This window comes from Sciurus vulgaris (genome assembly GCF_902686455.1).
Source record: "Sciurus vulgaris genome assembly, chromosome: 10".
Taxonomy (NCBI): domain Eukaryota; kingdom Metazoa; phylum Chordata; class Mammalia; order Rodentia; family Sciuridae; genus Sciurus; species Sciurus vulgaris.
Genome location: NC_136470.1, coordinates 114305810 through 114330760, shown reverse-complemented (window position 1 = coordinate 114330760; position 24951 = coordinate 114305810). Strand labels below are relative to the sequence as shown.

Here is a 24951-nt window from a genome sequence, read left to right as displayed (position 1 = left end):
CCCCCGACCATGTGACTCCTAGTAGGGAGTAAGGAAAAGGAAGTGGGTAGGGGTCGTCACCTGTACACCAGATCCTTTTGGCTGAGAGCCGGAGGTGAAGTGCCGGGGCCACAGGGAACCTAGGATTTTCTGGTTAGGAGGAGAAGGGAAGGGCAGAGTGAAAGGAAAGAAAGGGAGAAAATGAGTCTTCTGGGCTGGGGAGATAGCTCAGCTTGTAGAGTGCTCGCCTCGCAAACACAAGACCCTGAGTTCGATCCCCAGTACCACCAAAAAAAAAAAAAAGAAAAAGAAAAAAAGAAAGTCTTCACTTATCATAGACTCTTCACGCCCCAAAGCAGATGAGAATAGCAAGCCATCTCGGGTCCACCGAGACCATAAAGATCGTGATGGGGTCCGGTCCCCCGCCCCAGAGGAGCATCAGGACTTTGCCAGAGGATCGCGGTCAAGAGTCCTGCTATAGCTCGAATGGGGTTGACGCTTGCTTTGGGGCTTACCTAGGTGATGGCCGGTGGTGAGTGCAGGAGCCAGCATCTGAAAGGGGGGACGTGGGCAGGAGGTCTCCGGATGGCAAAAGGGAACGGGGGCCTTCAAAGTAGAAGGAGACCCTGTCCCGGGTTTCGGCACCAATGAAAGAAGGAACAGAGAATTGCTGGGGGGGGGGGGGGGGGGGGGGGGGGGGATCTTTTATTAGAAAAGTTCGTTGCCTTATATACAGTCTCAGAAGGGAACTAACTATGCTATTTGCATATTGCCAGCAAGGCATTTGCCTATAGGTCGGATAGGGCCCAGGGTGGGGGTGTTGATACCTAATTGGGTGGCTAAAGGAGCCCGGGAAGCAGACTTTCAGGAAGAGAAGCCTGTTGGACGCTATTTTAAGAAAAGGGGGAGGGGCGGGGAAAATAGAAAGGAAAATAATGAGGTAAATGGAGTCAGTACCTTCTGTCTCCAGTCTCTTCAGTGTTTTTATCATAAATGGGTGCTGAATTTGTCAAAGACTTTTTCTGTGTTGACTAAAATGACTATATGTTTCTCCTTAATTCTGTCATTATGTTGTGAATTGCACTTTTTGATTTGTATATATTAAATCATTCTTGCATCCCTGGAATGATACCAACTTGGTCATGCTTAGGGCCTTGTTAAGTTGCTGAGGCTGGCTGTGAACTTGGGATCCTCCTATCTTAGCCTCCTTCTTTAGTTTGGCAAGAGTTTATCTAATTTATCTTTTCAAAGAACCAACTCTTTGTTTCATTGATCCTTCATATTGCTTTATTCTCTATTTCATTGGTCTTGGCTCTGATTCTAATTATTTTCTTCCTTCTACTGGTTTTGGACTTGGTTGGTTCTTATTTTTCTAGGGTTTTTGAGATGCTCCATTAGGTTGTATATTTGGGATCATTTTGATTTTCTTATATAGGCTCTTACATCTATATTTTCTCTTAAACCTTACTTTCAATAGTGTCCCAGAGGTACTGATATGTTGTATCAGTATTCTCATTTGATTCTAGGAATTTACAATTTTCTCCCCTGGTTTCTTTTGTTACCCATTCTTTTGTTTTTTATTTATTTTTTGGTTCTAATTTCTAATCTTATTCCATTATGATCAGAAGAAACATAAGGACTTAACTTGTATTTGCTCAGACTTGTTTTGGGTCCTAAAGAAGTATGGTCTGTTTTAAATGGAGAAGGTTCCATGAGAGCTGAGAAAAAAGTTGAATTCAACTTTTGTTGATTGAAATATTCTATAGATGTCTGTTTTTTTTTTTTTTTTTTTTTTTTTTTTTGAAACGGGGTCTGCTAAGTTGCTTTAAGCCTTGCTAAGTTGCTGAGACTGGCTTTGAACTTATGATCCTTCTTCCCCTGCTTCCCAAATTGCTGGGATTACAGCTGTGTGCCACCACACTTGCCTATTAATGTCTTTTATAAGCCTATTTGATTTATAAGATTTTTAAAGTCTAAATAGTCTCTGCTGTTTGTGTCTGGATGACCAATTGGTTGATGAGAGGTATATTGAAATCACCCAGTATACTGGAGTCTATTTGAGTCTGTATGTTAAATAATTTTAGGTGCACTGACATTTGGGATATAAATATTTATTATTTTATCTTCCCATTGAATTGTTCCCTTTACCAGTATGAAGTGACCTTTTTTGCCTGTGGATTAATTTTGCTTCAAAGCCTGCTTTGGATATAAGAGTAGCTACTGCTGCTTGTTTGGGGGCCCGATTTTCATGGTATATCAATTTTCATTCTTTCAGTCTCAGTCTGTGGCTGTTTGCCTGTAAGGTGAGTATCTTACAAACAGAGTATAGTTGGTTCTTGCTTTTTAATCCATTCTCCCACCCTATGTCTTTTAATTAGAGAGTTGATCCATTTGCTTATAACCCCTGGGACTTGGGAGCCTATGGCAGGAGGATTACAAGTTCAAGGCCAGCCTCAACAACTTACTGAGACCCTGTCTCAAAATAAAAATTAAAAAGACTAGGTATGTAGCTCATTGGGGCCCAATCCCCAGTTTAAAAAAAAAAAGAAATAAACCCCACAAACAAACTAACTCCAGAGTTCATACATGAACAAATCTCATTGGAAGAGTTACTAAACAAATGGGAAATAGGATCAAATTAAACATCAGAAATAAATTTAAATGACAGGAATTAATAAACACCTCTGTATAATAATACAGAATTGTTTTTATTTTCTATTTTAAGACAGTTCTCACTAAGTTCCTTAGTGCCTTGCTAAGTTGCTAAGGCTGGCCATGATCTTCCTGCTTCAGCCTCTGAGTTGCTGGGATTACATGTTTGAGCCACTGTACCCAGCTGGCCTCAAACTTTTGAACCTCCTGCCTCAGCCTCCTGAGTCACTGGGATTACAGGCATGTACCACCAGGCCTGCCACATTTATTCTGTTTGTGATTACTACTTTTCTTTTTCCTTTTTCAGTACTAGGGATTAAGCCTAGGGGTGCTTAAACCAGTGAGCTATTTCCCCAATCCTTTTTTGTATTTTTATTTAGAGATAGGGTCTCACTAAGTTGCTTAGGGCCTAGATAAGTTGCCAAGACTGGCTTTGAACTTGCAATCCCCCTGCTTCAGCTTCCCAAGCCACTAGGATTACAGGCATGCACCACTGTGCCCACCTATTTTCTTTAATGCTGTCTGAATGAATGCTCATGGTCAGCCACTTTGTCTTCCAGCTCTGAAATTCATCTTCTCTATCGTCTGGTCTGTTAGCATTTCAACTGAATATTTTATTTGATTTATTGTGCTTTTCATTTCCAAGATTTCTATTTGGTTCTTTTTCAGTATCTCTATCTCCTTATTAAATTTATCATTCATATACTGTATTGACTTCCTTAATACATTGAGTTGTTTTTCTGTGTTCTCTAGAAGTTCATTGATCATTCTTTTTAATTCTTTATCTGCTATTCCATCTACTTCACTATCTTTGAAGTCAGATACTGGTGAATTATGAACTTTTGGAGGGGGTCATGTTACCTTGTTTTTTCATATTGTATTCCTGTGTTGTGTTTTGTTCATCTTTTGGGATGAATTTCTCTTCCCATTTGTATATGTGTGTAGGGGGGGAGGCAGTCCTGAGGATTGAACCCAGGAGTACTCTTACCATTGAGCTACATACATCCCATCCCTTTTTATTTTTATTTATTTTTATTTTTAATATTTTTTTTTAGTTGTAGATGGACACAATACCTTTATTTTATTCATTTATTTTTATGTAGTGCTGAAGATTGAACCCAGTACTTCACATATACCAGGCAAGTGCTCTACCACTAAGCTATAACACCAGCCCCTTTTTATTTTGAGACAGGGTCTCATCAAGTTATCAAGACTGACCACAGGGGCTGGGGAGATAGCTCAGTCGGTAGAGTGCTTGCCTTGCAAGCACAAGGCCCTGGGTTCGATCCCCAGCACCCAAAAAAAACAAAGACTGACCACAAACTTGTAGTTCTCCTGTTTCAGGCTTCTAAGTTGCTAGGATTACACATCTGACTCTCTTCCTACGCTTATATGTGAGTCTCTTAAGGACATAGCCTTCTCTTAACAAAGCATTCTGGGGTGTCATGTTGTGAATTTTTCAATATATTTCCAAGTGAGTTTTGTGGTATAGTTGCCCTGTTCATCTTTTGATGATGATTAGTGTATTTTGATATAATGTATATCGAGTCAGAGCTTAGGGATCCCACTTCCCTTGTAGGCCTTACAAGAGTGGGACTGTTCTTACATATCTGGCAATTGTGTTATATACAGTAGTGTATGTGGGGTACATCTTCTGTGATTGCTCATCTTCACTTAACAACTGTATATTGTAAAGGTATGAGAGTGATCTAGTTTTAGACCCTTCATATATGTGGTATCCACAGCCCTTGTGTTGATTCTCTCAGTTTTTATTGTAGGAGTAGATATTCACAAACCTAAGTTTCCCCCTCAGCTCTTCCCTCTTGTGACCTGGTCTTTGGTTTGGGATGTTTGTCCCCCCTATTCTTTGTATTAAAGTAACATTGAAGGGGCTGGGGCTGTAGCTCAGTAGCACGTGTAAGACACTGGGTTCGATCCTTAGCACCACATAAAAATAAAGGCATGCTGTCTACCTACAACTACAAAAAAAAAAAAATTTAATTAACAAAAAATGTATCTTTGAAGTTTGAGCACCATTAGTTTGTGAATCAAGACACAATGTCTTGGCTTAGTTTTAACTGTAGCTCAGCAGCACACAGTCTCTATCCTGTGAGCTCATAGTGACCCAGTAGATTTCCTAGTACTTCACAGAAAAGGGGGAAGCAAACAACAGCAGCAATAGCAGCAAATGATATACCTCATTAAAATAAATACCAGGTGCTTACTATGACTTCTACAATACTAATTACCACAAAAACAGGAGTGGCAAGTTAGCAATTGCCGTGAACTGCATCTGGCATTAATGTAAATATCAGGTATCAACTGTGCCATACACAGTACTAATGACCACAACAACATGAATGGTGGGGGCAGGAATTATATAGACCGATAGTTCTAAAAGATGTCAAAAAATATACCTCATTAATGTAAGGAAAGAACCGAATGAACAAATAGAGAAGAGAGGTGGCTCAACAATAACACAGGTTAGCCTAGATTTATTCAGAATAAACCTGCCAAGGGGGCCCTGGTAGAGACTGAAACTCTTCCATTTATAACCTTGGGTAAATATAGGGGACTGATCAACAGGGGAATTTTTGCAGTGAGGTTGACTGTTGCTAGGGGGTTGTCAGGGCAGGGTTCTTGTGGTGTCACCTTCATATGTAACTAGGTGTTTTTCAGGATGTGAATCCCAGATAACAATTTCCTTTCTTTTCAAGATGATGAAGTATTGTTTGTGGTTTCTTTGTATAATGATGGAGTATTGTCTGGGGTTTAGATGAGGCTGGGTCAGAGTGACCATTAGGTGACTGTTGTTCTGTGATGGAAGATATATTTCAAAATGGTGTTGCCTGGGTCAAGTTCTACCTAACAATTAAGAATTTTTAAAAGTGTGATAGACAGTAAAAGAAAGTAGAATAATCTAAATTGTGGACAGAGAGAAGGCAGAAAAGATGTAGCAAGTGATGGCTATAAAGGAGGACGAGAAAAAAATAAAAGAGAACAAGAGAAATTGACTCTTAGAAGGAAAAGAAACAAATACCCCAAATAAACAAAACAAACCCTAACTCTCAAAAGACAAAACAAAGAAAAATAATAAACATTAAAAAATGATAAAAAATGAAAAAAAAAGTATATATATATGTATGTCTATCTACAGACCAATCATCACAGCATGAACTCTGGGGGAGGGAATTCTTAATAAAAAATTAAGAATATTCTTAAAGAATTCTGTGTTGAGGTGGGCAAAACTGTTGATAAAAGATGGATGTTCATTGCTTATGCCAAATACCCTTCTTTCCATTTCTTGGACTGTGTACCCCTTAGAGTAAGGGCAGAAAGTTGTTAAACCTTCTTTCCTTTATTGCTTACCAAGCTGCCAGGTAGACTGGCTTGGAATTGTAGCTGGCTGAAATATCTCTCAACTTCTCTTCCCACCACTGTAAGGTAGGATAGAAAGGGAATAGTGTCAACTGGAGTTTTGCTTTGACAGACTAAATTGATGTGCTCCCAGAGTGGGGCTGCTGCAGAGTTTAAACGGGAAGTTCTGGCTCCTGGAGTTTAGCTCTAATCAGGCCTTCCTTGTTATCTGTTCTGAAGAGATTAGATCAACACACCCCTAGGGCTGGGCAAATGCTGATCTCTACTGGGCCTTTGGATTTTAGAGGTCTCCTGAGAATTCTTTCAGTAGTGTGGGGGATCTTGCACACTCCTCCGCCCACTAATGTTGATTTTCCAGACTCAGTGAAATCCTTGAGTGTAATCACACCAACCTGTTCAGTTTTCCAACTATTTGGAGCTGGCCATGGGAATGAACCACCAGGCTCAAAGGGAAGGTGAGCTGCATGCCACTCCATATCTCTGACTTGAATCCCCCTGGGCTCATCTGTACCTTTTAAAATCATGTTCTGCTAGGTACACCCTCTGCTACCCTGTTGGCAGTTGCCAGGACAGTATGCCAATATGTGCTATCATCTCTTGGGCTTGAGCAACAGCAATGCAGCATGGCCTCAAAGAGTCTCCTTGCCTCACCAGTTAAGAAACAGCACTTTTCAAACACCAGTTTACTGTGTAGCCTCTGGTTCATCTAAGACTCTTTTCTGTTCCACAGGTTTTTTCCTTGCCAAATTTGTTTCTCTGTGTTATCGGTCCTCTAGTGAACCAGTGTTGCTGCCACTACCACCACCAGCTTAGCTACAGTGTTTTCTTTCTTGTCCTTTGTTCAAGGTATTCAAATTTCTGAGTCTTTAAGAATCTCTAACAAGGGCTGGGGAGATAGCTCAGTTGGTAGAGTGCTTGCCTTGCAAGCACAAAGCTCTGGGTTCAGTCCCCAGCACCGCAAAAAAAAAAACCTTTTTCACCCACTTTGCTGAGAAGCACCACTCTCTGCTTGAATTCTGAGCCATGGAGTAACTAGGAATGCAGCCTTCCTTCCTTCAGTCTTTTTGAAGAACCACCCTTTTTAGTTTGTTTTGTTTTGTTTCTTTGAGATAAGGTCTCACTATGTTACCCAGGCTGGTCTCAAACGCCTGGATTCAAGTGATCCCACTGTCCCAGCCTCCTAAATAGCTGGGATTATAAATGTGCACCACCCTATTTGGCTTGGTTGTTTGTGTTTTATTTCATTATTTTAAATTATTGTTTCTTTCCTTCTATTTTCTTTTTGTTATGTTTTTCTTATTCTTGGGAGTTAACTGCTTAGCTCTTTTAGCCATCTTCTTTTCCTTTATGGGCATTTAAAGATAAAAGATTTTGCCATATTCCTCAAGTTTTAGAATGTAATATTTTTAGTCTTATCTATAAATATTCATCTTCAGACTGTGTATGGTGGTACACATCTATAATCCCAATGACTTGGAAGACTGAGACAGGAGGATCAAAAGTTCAAAGCCAGCCTCAGCAACTTATTGAAGCCCTAAGCAACTTAGAAAGACTCTGTTGCAAAATAAAAAATAAAAAGGGCTGGGGTTGTAGCTCAGTAGTTAAGTGCCCCTGGGTTCAGTCCCTGGTACACACACACAAAAACAAACAAACAAAAAAAGCACATTGATCTTTAGCATTTGGAAACTTTCTTAAGCCCCTTGAACATCTGTTTCCTTACTGGCACTGCAATACCAACTTGCCACTAACTTCTTTATGCACCCCAACTGTTTTGTATTTGTGAGTTGTACTTGACAGTGGATGCCTTGTTTAGCCCAAATGTCCAGCTGGGGCCTGGATACAACAGGAAAATAAAAAATTACTGCCAGTTTCAGGGGAAGGTAGGATCCTAATGTGTAACTCAACCTGTCTCTGGTGTTCTCCAGACCATATTTGTGCTGTCAGGTGAGTCCCTGGCCAGGTGTCCCCTTGAGAGTTTCTCTTGTTAAGTCTGTTCCAAGTTTATCAGCACCTGTTTTTATGTTCCTTGTTGCACTATTTGCATAGTTTCACTAATTGTTGGAATATTTTGCTCATCCTCAGAATAATGTGGACATAAGCTCATTTATACTATACAAAAAGCATGTTTCAGCTGGGCATGGTGGTGCACACCTATAATCTCAGTGGCGTAGGAGACTGAGGCAGGAGGATCTCAAGTTCAAAGCCAGTCTCAGCAAAAGGAAGGTGCTCAGCAACTCAGACCCTGTCTCTAAATAAAATACAAAACAGGGCTAGGAATGTGGTTCAGTGGTCAAGTGCCCCTGAGTTCAGTCCCTGGTACACCCCGCCCCGCCAAAAAAAGAAAAGCATAGTGGCACAGTGGCTCTGGAGGCTTAGGTGGGAGAATCCCAAGCTCTAAGCCAGCTTTAGCAACTTCATAAGGCCCTAAGCAACTTAGTGTCTTAGTGTCCCAGCAAACAAAAAGGGTTGGGGATGTAGCTCAGTGGTTAAGAGTTTCTGTGTTAAAGCCCCAGTACAAAAAAAAAAAAAAAAAAAAAAAAAAAATTCCTTAAACCAAAAAGATTCCATGTTCTGAGAATATTAGGCTTTTTTTTTTTTTTAAATCATTCTTATGGTAAGATCATCATTTATGAAAAAGTATGTATTTAATAAGGCCCAGTGAATTTCAGAATGTATGTCTTAACCTAGTCAGTACCTGGCATATAGTAGACATTCAGAATCTGTTTTTGGAGGTACCTGGAATATGTTCACAAAGAAGTAAAATACAGTGCTGTTTGATTTTTTTTTTTAACTCCTGAATGTAGAAATGTGGCATTGAATGGTCTTCCTATGAGATTTGTATTCAGAGCCTACTAGTGTAATCAAAAACTTGAAAAGCAGAATTCTCTTTATTTTATTTTTTACTTCTTTTGCACTTTATTCTTTTATGTTTTATTTTGTTCTATTTTGTTATACATGACAGCAGAATGCATTTCAATTCCTTGTACACAAATGGAGTACAGCTTTTCATTTCCCTGGTTGTACAGAATGTGGAGTCACACCATTTGTGTAGTCATACATATACATAGAGTAATGATGTCCATCTCATTCCACTGTCTTTTCCACCTCCCTCTCCCCTCCCCTCCCCTCTTTCCTTCTGCCCAATCCACAGTTTCTCCAATATTTCCTTACTTCCACTTCCGTTATGTATCAGCATCTACTTATCACTTGGCCTTTGGTTTTGGGGGATTGGTTTATCTCACTTAGCATGATATTCTCTGGCTCCATCCATGTACTTGCAAGTGCCATAATTTTATTCTTCTTTAAGGCTGAGTAGTATTCCATTGTGTATATATACCACAGTTTCTTTATCCATTCATCTACTGAAGGACATCTAGGTTGGTTCCACAATTTAGCTATTGTGAATTGAGCTGCTATAAACATTGATGTGGCTGCATCACTAATAGTATGCTGATTTTAAGTCCTTTGACTATAAACCAAGGAGTGGGATAGCTGGGTCAAATGGTGGTTTCATTCCAAGTTTTCTAAGGAATACTGCCTTCCAGAGTGGTAAAGCAGGATACTCTTATAATAAGTTTTTGGTTTTTTCTACTAGGTAGTCATCCTATTCTGCTCTGTCTGCCCTGCAGAATCCTACAAAGTCTAAACAGCCAGCTCATGTGGAATGTCTGTCACATGGCAGCAAGGCAGACAGGAAGTGTGTGTCCTGGCCCATCTCTCTCCCATCCTAACCAGGCAGTTTCACAAGGCTGGAAATATTAAACACTGCATCCCCCAGATGTCCCAAAGTTAGATTAGTCAGCCAATTGTGTGATCATACATGGTATTATTTAAAGTTTTTTTTTTTCTTTCATTGTTTGTGAGGTATCCTAATCCTTTTTAATGAAGTATTAGCAAATAAAAAAAAAGTTAAAGAGACCGGAGTCCTTTCTCTGCCGTTGCTGTGGTCCAGAGAAAGAGGAACTATTTTCTGCTGAGGCCTATTTGTTCCTCACGTGTTCTAGGTAACATTCTTCCCCATGTCCTCTCAAAAATGAATCCACTGGCTATTCTCCCTACCTCCAAGGCCAAAGAGCTGCTGAAGAAACCAGGCCATAAAAATGGGTGGTAATTGTACTCTATCAGACTTCTTTGGCAGTGGAATGATCTAATACACATAAAATTCTCACCAGAGTGCCTTCTTGGAATACACGGCAACAATAGCAGATTCTTTTCTATATGAGCTCCCCTGATTCCTCCTCCTTTCCCATAGACATATCTGAGTCTCTCCTGAGCACATGCACACTCCTCTTCTCACTTTGTTTCTCCTACAGCTACTATCCTATCTAATTCCTTTTATAGCCAGGCACCTTGAAATTGCTTTCTAATATCATGGATTAGAAGAAGCCAGAAACAAAAATGATTGTACAATTCTGTTTCTATGACATTAAGGAACAGCCAAAACTAAATCATGAGGACAGAAATTAGATGTAGTTACCTCATGGATTTTTGGTGGTAGTTTTGACTAAGAACTCCAGAAGAAACATTTGAAGGATGGAAGTTTTTCCTGTTTTGATCTAGAGTGGTTACAAAGGTTTATATACATGTAAAATCTAATCAAGCTATAACTTTGAAATTTGAGCACTTTAAATTATGGATGTTATACATAGGAAGGCACCATGCTTCACCATCTGCCACTTTTGCTAATCTTCTACTACTCACCATCCTCTCTTGGTTACCAGTATGCTTCCACACATTTGAATCTTTCTTACTCTTGATTTCCCAGCAGCACTAAACACTGATGAAACTCTGTTCTTATATCTAGAATTTCATCCTTTATGAAACTATTCTTAGACCTAGAAATAGCCTTTCCTCTTGGTGACCTTCCTTTGGCTCCTTGGTTTTCCTCATGGCTCCCCATCTTTTGTCAGCTTCCATACTGTAGTTCTTTTCATAATGTTAGAACTCCTGGTGATTTGGCTATCCAATATGGCAGCACAGAAACCCCTTTAGGAAGCCATGGTTTTTACTTACATGGAGCAATGATATGGATGTGTCCTGGGATTAGATTAACTCAGGAATGTCAGTGTCAGCTGTGTATGGTGCTCTTTTGGGTAGTAAAAGGGTCAAAAACTGAGTTGTGCCTGAAAGCTGCTTCTCCCATGTCTGCTTGCTAAGTTTCACCTCCTTCTAGCTGTTGCTCAGATCTCACCTTCTCAATGAAACCCCTTGTATATACAGTAGCCAGCCCCTTCCCCAGCACTCCAGAGCCCATATTCCCCATCCTCTTTTCCTGTACTACTTAACCATCTTCCAACACAGCAATACTATTTACTGATTCATTATGTTAGTTGTTTGTAATTTGTTTATCCTACCAGATTGTACATTCCACAAGTGTAGGGATATTTGTTGTATCCACTGATTATATCTTACATGCTGAGGACAATGCCTAGCACATAGAAAGTACTTAGTAAATTATTTGTTGAGTTGTCTGAATGACCGATTCAACCAGGTGGTTTGAAAGCAAAGCAAGCAAATGAAAAGCCTGAGGCTTATAAGGTGGTATCAAAGTATCTTCTTCACCAAAGCAGTGCCTTTCAGATCCATGCTGTCTTCTTGTTTGATGATCAAGATTATCTCTGGATGCCCTACTCAGGTGTAACCAGGATGCTGCACTGATCTGCAGCATTCTTAGTTACTGGCCCCTTCTTAGGTTTCAGTAGCAGACCAACATAAGCTACCAGCAGCAGTACTCTATGCACTGGGCATATTTATGGACATAAATGTGAGTATTTGAGAGGTATCATAGTTGGGTTAATGTCCCTGCTCCCCAAGATCCTCTTGTTATAAATTTGTTAGCCATTGATTTATTTGCAGAATTGGAAATAAGTACAGATCAGAGCTCAGGCAATGAGAAAACAGTCTGTTTGTGGTTTGCTTCAGTGCCCTCTATGACCCTGTCCTGACCTCTTTCTCTTTCAGGGTGAAAAGGCTGATAGCTTTTACATCATAGAATCTGGTGAAGTGAGCATCTTGATTAGAAGCAAGGTGAGTTTCTGTGAGATGGTGCAAAGATCCAGGTGCCAGGGTGTACACACGGAAAGTAACTATTTGCTTTAAATAATGTGAAGTGTGTTTAGTATATCAAGCCATCATTGTTACTGCCGGAGACATATGTTTAAGCCTATCCATTGGTATGGATTTAGTATATTTATTTCCTCTTGTTCTACTCTCTTTACATTTGTCAGGTAATAAATGATATGAGGATGGGCTGGGGTTGTGGCTCAGTGATAATGTGCCCACCTAGTATGTGTGAGGCACTGGGTTCAATCCTCAGCACCATATAAAAATAAATAAAGGCATTGTGTCCATCTACAACTAAAAAATATTTTTAAAAATGATAAAGGGAATATTGCCCTCCATATAAATATGAAAAAGATAAAAACCCTAAAAGAAAATGGGGAAATTATATAATAATAGTACATATGGAGCATGTGCAGTGGCACATGCCTGTAATCCTAGAAGCTCAGAAGGCTGAGACAGGAAGATCACTATTTTAAAGTCAGCCTCAGCAACTTAGCAAGGCCCTAATCAATTCAGTGAGATCCTATCTCTAAATAAAATATTTAAAAGGGCTAGGGATGTGGCTCAGTGGTTAAGTGCCCCTGGGGTTCAGTCCCCAGTAATTCCTCCCCCAAAAATGTACATATCAGGGGTGAATATGAAGAAAACTTCCTACTGCCAAGGGAAAATCTCCAGGATATTATTATGACCATTTGATGAATAGGGAGAACTAGAAAACTGATTACCTATAAGTGGAGGGAGTGAGTCTTACTGATCAATCCATCATTACAAGATTGCCTTCTTTCTTTATTTTCTTAAAAAACATAGAATTTGTTAAAATAGTGAGTTATCTCTAATACTAAATCAACCTATTATTAGACCTGTTGCAAAATGTATTTAGTAAAGTCTAATAAGTATGGAGAAAGAAAACTGATTATTACTGTCTATAAGAGAGCATGATTCCTATTTTAAAATAGACTTGTTGGGGCTGGGGAGATAGCTCAGTCAGGAGAGTGCTTGCCTTGTAAGCACAAGGCCCTGGGTTCGATCTCCAGCACCCAAAATAAATAAATAAATAAATAGATAGATAAATAAATAAATAAAATAGACCTGTTGTTTCACATCAAACAGTAGTTTGAAATGTCTGGGGTTTTTTTCTTATAGTTTTCGGACTTCTAATATGTGTGTACATTTCTCAGATGTTCATTAGAACTTTCTGTTAGCATATTGTTAGGTGGGTGGAACCAATAGCAGCATGGCAAGGGGAGTTGGAGGGCTTATCAAAAATGCAGTCTTGGACTGGGGAGATAGCTCAATTGGTAGAGTGCTTGCCTCACAAGCACAAGGCCCTGGGTTCAATCCCCAGCACCACAAAAAAAAACTACAGTCTTGAACTGAGCAAGGTGGTGCATGTCTATAATCCCAGTGACTCAGAGGCTGAGGCAGGAGGACCACAAGTTCAAAACCAGCTTCAGCAGTTTAGCAAGGCCCTAAGTAACTTAGCAAGACTTTGTCTCAAAATAAATATAAAGGGCTGGGGATATAGCTCAGTTGATAGAGTGCTTACCTTGCATGCATAAGGTCCTGGGTTCAATGCTAGGGATCTTTATGCATTAATACCACAAAAATGAATGAATGAATGAATGAATGAATAAATAAATAAATAAATAAACAAATAAAATATTAAAAGGGCTGGGCATGTGGCTCTGGGTTCAGCTGCTGGTACCAAAAAGAAAGAAAGAAAAAAAAAAAAAGAACAGTCCAAGACAAATAGTACAAACTTGGGCTTAGACAATACATACATATATATATCAAGAGAGAGAGAGGTTTTCTGCAGAATATATAAAATATTCTAACAGTGTACACCTTACACACCTTACTGTTGATATTTAGCCACTGCTTGAAAGTTGTTAGGACTTGGATGAAGTCCCAGGTAAAACCCAAAACTCTGGTTTTTTTTTTTTTTTTTTTTTTAGTAGTTGTAAATGGACAACATGCCTTTTTCTTTCTTTTTTTTAATTTATTTTGGTTGTCGATGGACACAATACCTTTATTTTATTTATTTATTTTTATGTGGTACAAGCTCTCTACCACTGAGCCATAACCCCAGCCCCAACAACATGCCTTTGTTTTTTGTTTGTTTGTTTGGTTTTTTTTTTTTTTGCAGTGCTGGGGATCGAACCCAGGGCCTTGTGCTTGCAAGGCAAGCACTCTACCGACTGAGATATCTCCCCAGCCCCATTTGTTTACTTTTTATGCAGTGCTAAGGATCAAACACAGTGCCTCACATGTGCTAGACAAGTGCTCTGCCACTGAGCTACAGCCCCAGCCCCAAAAGCCAACTCTTGATTAAACCAGACCACGAAATTAGTCCATGGAATTTACATGATACAGTTAGTTCCTGCAATGTGAGTTCCTTAGTGTTAAGTGTGCTGAGAAGGGAATGTGAGCGCGTGCAATTGGGCATAACCAGCTGTGATTCTACAGTCAGCCCAGGTCATGTTCTTTACCTGTCTGTAGACTAAAACAAACAAGGATGGTGGGAACCAGGAGGTTGAGATTGCCCGCTGCCATAAGGGGCAGTACTTTGGAGAGCTTGCATTGGTTACCAACAAACCCAGAGCTGCTTCGGCATATGCCGTTGGAGATGTCAAATGCTTAGGTAAGAAAAATTCTTTATGCATTTATACTTTTTTTCCAGTGTCAGTATATTTTCCCATGAGCAATCCTTGACTTATTTTGCCAGCTGTCACTCACATCTAGACCTGAACAGTTTGTGTGACCAGCCAGAGATGAATGAATGTATTTCTTCAGCATGCTTTTTTTTTAGGGGGGAGGGGGAGTGCTAGGCATTAAACCTAAGGCCTTGCACATGCACATGCTAAGCACATGCTTCATCACTGAACTGTACCCCAGCACCCTAGAGAATATTTCTGAGCACTGGGCACTGTGAATAAGATAGGCATTCAGGCTCTCCAGGCATATGAAAAGAGGCACATGTCCAGGGTTGTTGGGGAACAGGGCAAGCATGTGCCACTGGACTCTGCAAGTCTTGAACTTAAATGGCACGGTCTTGCTACTTTCATATAGAAACATCCCTTTATTCACATACCCAATATCCCAGAGTCTAATCTCCTATAACATGAGTGGATATATTTAGGAAATGTTCTACTTGAGGAAAATGACTTAAATTATTAGTGTAGAGAATTCATTCTCTCCCTCACCTCTTTTTAACAATGCAGTTATGGATGTTCAAGCATTTGAGAGGCTTCTGGGGCCCTGCATGGATATCATGAAGAGAAACATCTCACACTATGAGGAACAGCTGGTGAAGATGTTTGGCTCCAGCATGGATCTGATTGACCCCGGGCAGTAGATGTGCCACATCCCAGAGCCTTCTCAGTGTGACACCAAAACCTTTCGGTCAGCCACAGAACACACACAGAAAACAGACACGACAAAACTGTTCCTATTGTTGCCACTGCCGCTGCCATTGCTGTGGTTATGGGCATTTAGAAAACTTGAAAGTCAGCACTAAAAGATGGGGAGAGGTTTGATCCACACCTCCACTTTGCTTCTGAAAGCCCATTATTAGACCACTTAATGATTACTCCAACCCAGTTTTCACATCTTTGGTTCAGAATGGCATGTCTCTCCAACAATTGAAGTGCCTAATACAAAGTCCAAAGTGTAAACATTGTCCTTTCCTTTCTTGCTGCTACTGTTGCTTTTGGAATTACCATAAGGTCTGCAGAAACCTGTTGTACAACTGTAGACATCCTCCTCCAGTCTTTCTCAAGGGAGATTACAGCCTCAATCTCCTCATTTGTCTTTTGAGAAAGTCCACAGTGTGTTCACAGTTGCTGCCTTTAGTTTTACAAGTAGAAATTGGCAGATGTGATGGAGGTCTGTGGTCCAGTGGCATTGTATAGTCTTCTGACAGCTGCACACATTACAGCTATCTCCAAGCCCACAATGATGCTTAGGGAAGGCATCTAGGACCCAGCAGGCAAGTACTTCAGAACACACTGAGATCAGTGAGACCCATGTTAGAGCAGAAACTGGATTCATCAAATTTTACCAGTTGTAGAGAGCTAGGAAAGGTATTTCTGGGTTAAGGGTTTGTTTTTGTTTTTTTGTAGTAGGATTTTTTGTTGTTGTTTTGTTCTGTTTAATCTCTGTGCAATTTGCATGAATTAATTGTCATCCATTTGTAAGAAGCCAGGCATAGCCAGGTTAGCTCAAATGGTTAGAGCATGGTGCTGATATAAGAAACCAGGATTTGGAGGTACCATTGCTTTTTCTGACCTAAATACTTTCCTGAGCAACTTCCGCCATTTCTTGTTTCCAGTTACCACTACTGGCTAGTGACAGTATCCTGACAAGAGTTTGTTACCCCGAGGGATGTTTTGTTCTACGCCAGAGTTTTTGTGTAGCTTGGCTATTGAACCATCAATTTTTAAACTTTATAGAAGCAGCAGCTAATTTTTTTAATGTAAGAAAAATATTTCTCTATTTAGAAAATTTCCTTTAGAGATGTTTAGCTTGTACTTAAAACTTTTAAATCAAGAGGCCATTTCTAAAATATGTATAATATTTTTAAATGTGTATAACTCAGTAAATCCCCGAGAGATTATTTGCTGGCATTCGAATGATTCATTTTATGGATAATGATGGAATCTACCAGTCACCTTTCTTTGTCCATATAAGCTAGACTCGGCTTTTTCCATGGACACTGTGGCCAGGAGATTTCCAGAATGGGTAACCCACCACAACCTTGATAATCCCTCCTTTTTTCTTTTGTTCCATGAAGTGAAAGCAGAAAAACTCTTCAGTTGCCTTGGGCAACTTACATTGCAACTCTCAGAACTGTGAAAGGCTGTAACTTATACTCCAGGCAGCTAGCACTGGGAATGCCCATGTGGTGATCCCACATTTTCCTATGGTTCTTCTTTTCTGTAATGTTGCTTTATCAAACAATTCAGGAAGCAGGTCTTGCGGTTTTAATAGACAAGAACTACACCTGTTTCTTGCAAAAGTAACAGGTACTTTGGCTTCAGTGGTGACTTAGTAGTTCGGCCCCAGAGTTTGTGAAGACTCTGAACACTGAGCTAATGCTCCCTCCCCTACCTCTGTGCCAGCCTTGGGATAGGGATGACTGTGGTTCCTGTGCCAGAGTTAACTCCTGTAGATTCTCACACATCCCAGTCTAGCATTTCCTTTCACAAGCCCTCTTTGACACCCCTAATTCACTGAGTTACAGAACTCATCAGGTCCAACTCCTCCTGCTCCTACTACTGACTAACATGTGGATCATCATTCTAGACCCTCACTGAATATAAGGCCCCTGTGGCAAGGGATGGGGGTGTTGCTGAGGAAGACAGAGGTCAGTATGAAAAAGGACATAGCCATTACCACAGTGCCAGGATAGTATTCCAAATCTCTCTGAGCTTGGAGAATCAAATGTGGCAGACCAAGTTTGACTCAGGGCTGAGGTGTCCCCATTGTGCTAGGCAAGCCCTACACTGATAGCTGAGCCTCTTGGGAAAATCCTGTTAGAGCTTCCAAGGGTTAAACGAGCTTCACATCCTCTTTTCTGGCTTTGCTCTGTTAATTCTGAACGGTAGAAAAATATTCCTGAGAGCCTTGAGGTCCAGCTTGCAATATTGTCCTTCCTTTTGACTGCCAGCTTATCCCACTCACTCTCATCTCTTGGTTTAATTCTGTGAAGGAAGGATTCATGTATTCTTGTCTTTCTAGTCCATAGTCTTCATATATAATTGTGTTTCATATAATTGCTATAGATTCTCAGAAATCAGGGTAGAACTTTTTTTTTTTTTTGAGCAGTTTAATGAGTGAATTCAGCAGCAAAGTGGCAAAAAAATAGTTCTCCAGTCACAAGAGATTATGTCCATCCTCTTTTTGCCCACATTCTCACTTACAGTGGTGGAGTGGTCAGTGAGAGGTGATGCTGGCACCCAGCAGCACCCTGGGCACACAGCATTTCATGTCGTGTCACAATGTACAGTCTTCTCTCATTTAGAAAAAGTAAAAAGTATTTTGCACAGAGAAAAAAGAAAAGGTTCCATGAATGTCATCTTTTATTCTTGGTTTTCGGTTGGCTGATGTTGGAATTTTTGTTATTGACATGCACCTGTAAACCAGTCTTGCCAAGGTATGAGTTGTTTTGATTTTTCACTACGATTACCTCTTATTCCTCCTGTCTTGACTGCTGATGTTCCTCAGTGATTCTAATGTCTATTTTATGGGAAGCGGCCTTCCCTTGGGTTTCCTTTTACACACTGTAGGGCTATCTTTATACTTTTAAAAAAAATAAAGGGGGTAAAACTGTCACTAACCTCATGGGGGATTTGCAGAAAACAATTTAGCCCACCTTGAATAAAGGTTAGATTCCTCATTGTTTTTTTAAGCTCATTGTAATAAAAGAAATCTAATTCAGCATTATAGTGCTACCTCAAAGGTAAAAATGTTTTAAGGTCATCTTTTGGTCCTGAGTTCTACACATAGTGTTTGAAGTGTCTTTAAATTGAAATTATTTTTAAATCATTGGGGTGAATCTCATTTTAGCCTGTTTTACATTTGTATTTTAATCTTGAAGAATAAGTGATTAGAAAGCAATCGATCCTTGCTCTGTGGTATTGAACATATAACTAAAAGTCATTCAGAATTTAATCATTGTTTGCCATAAACAAGGTTGGGTTTTTTAAAAAGAAAACTCTAGTACTCTGTTTCACTCTTGGTTAATAAAGGCTGACAAATCATGTCTGATTTTTTGGTGCAGTCTTTTTTTTTAATGTTCTTTATTGGTTTATTTAGTTTTATGTGGTGTTGGGGATCGAACCCATTGCTTCACATGTACTAGTGCTCTATCACTGAGCCATAATCTCAGGCCCCTGGTACAGTCTTGTATCATGTGTTTATGCTCTCTTTTTAGGGCTTCACAGATCACAGAACTCTTCAGGAAGATACATTGTTGGAATTGGTGTGTGAGCCCTTGAAAATTAGGGAGGAGACCTGGGTATGTGTACTACTCAGGGATTCTCCAGAGATACAGTCAATAGAATGGGTGGGTATTTGTAGAGATGTATTATAAGAAATTGGCTAACATAATTGTAGAGGCAAGAAAATCTCAAGATCTGCAGGGTGAGTCAGCAGGGTGGAGACCCAGGACAGCATATGGTTTAGTTCCAGTCTGAATCCAGAGACCCAAGAATCAGGCAATGATGTATCTTGTCTGAAGGTCAGCAGGCTCAAGCCCCAGGAAGAGCTAATGTTTCAGTTTGAGTCCTACAGTGTGCCAGTTCAAAGACAGGGAGGAAAATTCTTTGCTACTAGAGGGAAAGTCAGCCATTTTGTTCTGTTTAGGTGTTCAAATGATTTTATGAGATCCACCCACCTACATTATGGAGGTCCACCAAGTTAAATGTTAATCTTGCCTGGGTATGGTATCACAGCCTGTTAACTCCAGCTACCCCAAAGGCTAAGGCAGATGGATTGCAAGTTCAAGGTCAGCCTGGACAACTTTAGAAAGACCCTGTCTCAAAATAAAAGGACTGGGGTCAGTATATATAACTATAATGCACCAGCTAAGAGGTTGGGGGGATACATTTATAATACACCAATTAAAATGTAAGGGGAGATAAATTTTAAACAGTAAATAAAAGCCAGGCATGGTGGCACATGTCTGTAACCCCAGCAGCTTGAGAGGCTGAGGCAGAAGGATCATGAGTTCAAAGGCAGCCTTAGCAACTTGACGGGGTCCTAAGCAACTCAGGGAGACCCTGTCTCTAAATAAAATATAAAAAAGGGGGCTGGGGCTGTAGCTCAGTGGTAGAGCACTTGCCTTGCATGTGTGAGGCACTGGGTTCGATCCTCAGCACCACATAAAAATAAATATATTTAAATGAAGATGTACCTATAAAAAAAATAAAATACAAAAAAGGGTTGGGGATGTGGCCCAGTAGCTAAGCACCCCTGGGTTTAGTTCCTGGTACAAAAAAAAAGTTCCACAGCAATGTCACAATCATATCTACAGATCTAGAGTCTCAGCCTTAAAGAGGGAACATTATATGAGAACTTTGCTTTCTGTGTTATGTTGTAATAGGAAGCTAGAAATTTGTCCCTTCAAAGTTTCATGGACATAATCTCAGTGATCTTAGTAATTTAATTGTATTTATTTATTTTTTAACTTTTTTTTAGTTGTAGATGGACACAATACCTTTATCTATTTATCTATTTATTTATGATGTGGTGCTAAGGATCAAACCCAGTGCCTCACACATGCTAGGCAAGCACTCTACCACTATGCCACAAACCCACCCCCAGTCACTTAATTTTATAATGAAAAAATTAAAACAGTCACTTGTAATATGGAAGGAAATTGAGGTACTTTCACAAGGCATCATCCTATACCCACTCTCTCTGAAGAAAAATGCCCCATCACAGATGATGGCCAGAGATATATACTGTTACTTGATTGGGGACATGCAGAGTGTTAACTAGAAACCTAATAACAGTTGTGAATTATGATGAGTATAACAAGTTCTAAAATGGAATATCAGAAATTAGATCTGACTTGGCTCATTTGTTCATTGACAAATCCTGATGACCAGCTGACACTTTACACCCAAGGGAATTCTCGAACTTTCCCTTTGCTGATTGAGTTTATCCTCTAGTTTCTAGACTCCTGCAGACAGCAGCCATAGTCTCCCATTTCAAGGATGATTATGCTCCCAATGACTGTTACTCTTTGTCATGCTGCTCTTCTCTCTGTGGGCTGCCTTTGCCTGTTCATAAAATGAGTGGTGTAGACACAGAGCGAGTGTGCAGTTCTACCTTGCATCATGTGATTCTAGTTAAAGAAGTATCTGGAGGAGCTGTGAAAGGAGAAAGGCTAGATTTATTATTTGAAGCATTCCCCCTCCCGGGTAAGAACTCCTCAGAAGTTGTCATCTTCATGTTAGTCATTTGAAACATCATGAGAAAAGTTAGTCAGAGATGGCTTTCTGGCATAGGGTTGCTTTCTGTGATAACAGGTGCCAAGAATTGAAGGTGTCTTTATGTTGTGAAATACTACTCCTTCATCTTTGACCCCCACACACAGCCAGAATCCTTGATCCTATGGGTACTTCTTTTTATTCTAAAAAACTAGTTTTCTAGCTGGCATGGTGGCACACGCCTGTAATGCCAGCAGCTTGGGAGGCTGAGGCAGGAGGATCTCAAGTTCAAAGCCAGCCTCAGCAAAAACTAGTTTTCTAACTTGTCTTTGCCCAGATCATTTGTATACCACAGGGCAGAATGGCCTAGCTGAAGTGTGAGACCTAACTTACCAGTCACTCCTGCTAGGCAAAAGAATGGATGTTGGCCAGTCAGCTCCTGGAGAAGGCAGTTGAAACAGAAAGTAACAGCCAAATGCCCAAATCCTTCTTGGCCATTGGCCTACTCCTTCTCCCTCTTGCAGAATTGCACATGGTCAAGCAGCAAAAGTCACTTTGTGTATTCTACTTGAAGTAAAAATCTAGCAGTCTGTCTGAGAGTCCTCCAGACCCCATGATGAGGGGACAGGGATGTTCAGTTGTTTTTCGTCTATTAAAAAGATAAAAAGGAAGAACTGAAGTCCAGACCCACTAGATAAGCAAACTAGCTATCACAGTATAACATACAGTCATAGTCAAACTGAACATTTTCATTCTGAACCCCCTGGCATGGGCATGAGGGGCCACATCCAGTACAGTCTACCATTCCTTCCAAAAGCCCACCACATGAGCAACTGGAGGGGTGGGGTACCTAATGTTAATTCTTAGCCTGTGGACAAGCAGGAATGAGGCCTTTACTACAGATGGACATCAGTTCAGGTGTATAGCAGAACCATGCTGCAGTTTGACACTTCAGCCAGCAGGGGCCAGGCTGTCCCTATGCTTTAGATTCCTGGCCTCCAATCCCAGGTTGTACAGTGCCCCATGTGTGAGAAATGAAGCCTCATCCAAGTTCAAGCTCCCCTTCACCCCCCAAGTCTCAGAGCGAATCCCAACAAGAAATAGTTCCCTCAGCAGCTGCAGTTTTGGCAGATCTCAGGTACAGAGCTCTTTTCTGACAAGGGCATAGATAGCTGAGTGGGTGAACACATGCCCCTCAGATAGTAGAATTTAGGGGGTTCCATCTGACTTGCAAAGGAGGATTGGCACTTGTCCTGGGTCTCAAATGGCCCCTATGTAAAAAGGCAATAGGCTATGGCAGAGCATCTACTCCCACTCCCCTGACTTTGCCCTCAATCCCTCACCTACCTGGTCTGGGCCAAGGCCCAACTATAGTAAGAGGCTAGGGTCCAATGCTGTGTGATCTCTGCTCTTGTGCTCACTTAGAAACTCATATTTCTATCTGGGCACAGTGGTGCAGGCCTATAATCCCAGCTGCTCAGGAAGCTGGGGTAGGAGTATCATGAGTTCAAAGCCAGCCTCAACAACTTAGCACTAGGAAACTCAGCAAGAACCGGTCTCTAAACAAAATATAAAAAGTGCTGGGGATGTAGCTCAGTGGTTAACCTCCCTGGGTTCAATCCCAGAAAGAAAGAGAAAAGAAGCAAAAGAAAGAAACTCAAATTTCCGAGATTGGTTTTGCTGTCTCCACTCCCTGACACTGGGGTGGGGGTGGGAGTGCTAACCTTGCATGAAAGAACTAGTTCAAAGTCTTAGTTCACAATATGCACTTAAAGTTACATTTAAGAGAGGGGGTGGGGCCCTCCAAGACTGGGTAGCCTTCCAGCACAATGGGAATTTCTCTGCTAACCCTCTCCAGGTTCTGTGCTGGGGACAGTGTGTGCATGTCCAGGACATGCTGAGAACCGCCTCCACTCTGGCCCCGTGGGATCTTTTTCTTGGTAATTTTCCTGCCTTTTGTTCTGAGAGAATATTTTAGGAATGATTTGCAGCCAGTCCCCTCCCTGTATGGCCCATATCCTAGGGCTGTGGGTGCTGATCATAGGAGATCGGAGTTCCACTCTGTTGCTCAGATGGGAACATTATGTTCCCAGTTTGGAGCTGCATGTCTCACCCTCAGGCGCTGGGCCCTGGGCAGATTTAGGCCAGATGGGGTGAAGGTGATTAGAAAACAAATACCAGTTTGAGAAGCATGAAGGAAAGGGGGTGGGATTAAACGGGTAATTTTTTTGGGGGGGGTGGGGGGTTGTTTGTTTTGTTTTGTATTAGATGTGTGATCCCAAAACAACTCACTTTGCCCCCAAGACCCAGATCCTGATAAAGAGGAGGCAAGGGAGCAGCAACCAAACACACACAGGATGGCCCTTCATCCTCCTCACCAGACTCAGGCCAGTTCTCTACTCAGCACCTCCCAACATCCTTCATCTCCACGGCCTTGCAGCACTTGCTGTCTTGCCCTGAGGCTTTTTCTGATCCCTTGCGACCCCTGATATGACCCCAGCAATGACCTCATCTTGTTTATAGGGAAAAAACAGAATAGGTAGGGCAGAGAACTCCAGGCTCTCCCTTAGCTCCCCCAGATCTCCTATCCCATTGTTCTACTCCCTTTTTTTTTTTTTTTTTTTTTTTTTGAGATCCACTATGGTATATTCATATATGTACATAGGAAAGTTGTCAGATTCATTCCACTGTCTTTTCCCCCTCTCCATTTCCTTTCCCTTCATTTCCCTTTGTCTACTCCACTGAACTATTTATCATCCCCCCCCTTTTTTTTTTGTAATAGTGATTGAACTCAGAGGTACTTTACCACTGATCTACATCCCCTATCCTTTTTATTTATTTATTTTTTTAGTATTTTTGTTTGTAGACGGACACAGTACCTTTATTTTATTTATTTATATTTATGTGGTGCTAAGGATTGAACCCAGTGCCTCAAACATGCAAGGCAAGCTCTCTACCACTGAGCCACAACCCCAGCCCTCTTTTTTATTTTAAGGCAGAGTCTCACTGAGTTGGTTAGGGCCTCTCTAAATTGCTAAGGTTGACCTCAAACTGGTGATCCTCCTGCCTCAGCCTTCCACGTAACTGGGATTACAGGCATGTACCACCGAGCCCGGCCCCCCTCCCTCTTTTTGACAAAAGATTCAAGACTTGTTTGTAGTTACCATCTCCCTCACCTCCCACTCTTGCCATGCCTCACACTGCAGCCCCCAGAGACTTCCACCAACCAAACTAATGCACATGCTGGCTCTGGAATTAGCAGAATTTACCATGTTTGACCTTTTACTTGAAGGATAATCTTCTTAGTAGCTACCCATCCTTCCTGGTTTTCTTCTGCCTTTGGTGGTTATTCTCATCTCTTGCTAACTCTCATAGAAACTGCAATTAAATGTGGGAGTGGCCCAGAGCTGCACTCTGGGTTCTCCTCTCTCTCTCCCTGGGAATAGCATGGTTTGGAGTGTTCTCACCATGCTGCTCAATCTGAATTTTTATCTCCAGTTGGGACACTCCCCAGAGCTGATATCTTACACCTGCTGACACAGCCACAAGGCTGTGCAGAAACTGTTCCAAATATCCTTTTGTTTTGCATCCATGCTTCCTCTCTAGTTTTCCCACTCTTCCTGTACCAGGAGCCTCTCCCAACTCTTCCCTCTGTCAAGCAACTCCACCAGTCCATAGTGGGTCCCATCAACTCAGCCCTAGTCTCAGCCTTAATCACCCCCTCAGATCAACAGGCAGAGTCTTCTCCTCCTCCTCCTCCTCCTCCTTCCTTCCTTCTCCTTCCCCCTACTTTCTCTCCCACTCCCATCATTTTATTTTTGAGACAACAGCCTCACAGTGTTGCCCAGGCTGGTCTCAAATTCCTTGACTCAAGCAATCCTCTAGCTTTAGCCTCCCAAGTAGGTGGGATTGTTTTATTCAGAGGATCCAAGATGGCGGACTA

The 24951-nt window shown here is 41.0% G+C and overlaps 1 protein-coding gene across 2 annotated transcripts in view; it reads left to right on the top strand.

Annotated features, from left to right (window-relative positions):
• PRKAR2A (protein kinase cAMP-dependent type II regulatory subunit alpha) overlaps window positions 1-18840 on the top strand; it is an 89606-nt gene extending 70766 nt beyond the window's left edge. For both annotated transcript variants that reach the window (XM_079155594.1, XM_079155593.1), the window contains 3 exons: window positions 11971-12036; window positions 14572-14713; window positions 15294-18840. In XM_079155594.1, coding sequence (XP_079011720.1) covers window positions 11971-12036; window positions 14572-14713; window positions 15294-15427 — 342 coding nt within the window. In that variant the 3' untranslated portion in view covers window positions 15428-18840. The remainder of the gene's footprint in view (window positions 1-11970; window positions 12037-14571; window positions 14714-15293) is intronic.
• Window positions 18841-24951: the final 6111 nt, after the last annotated feature.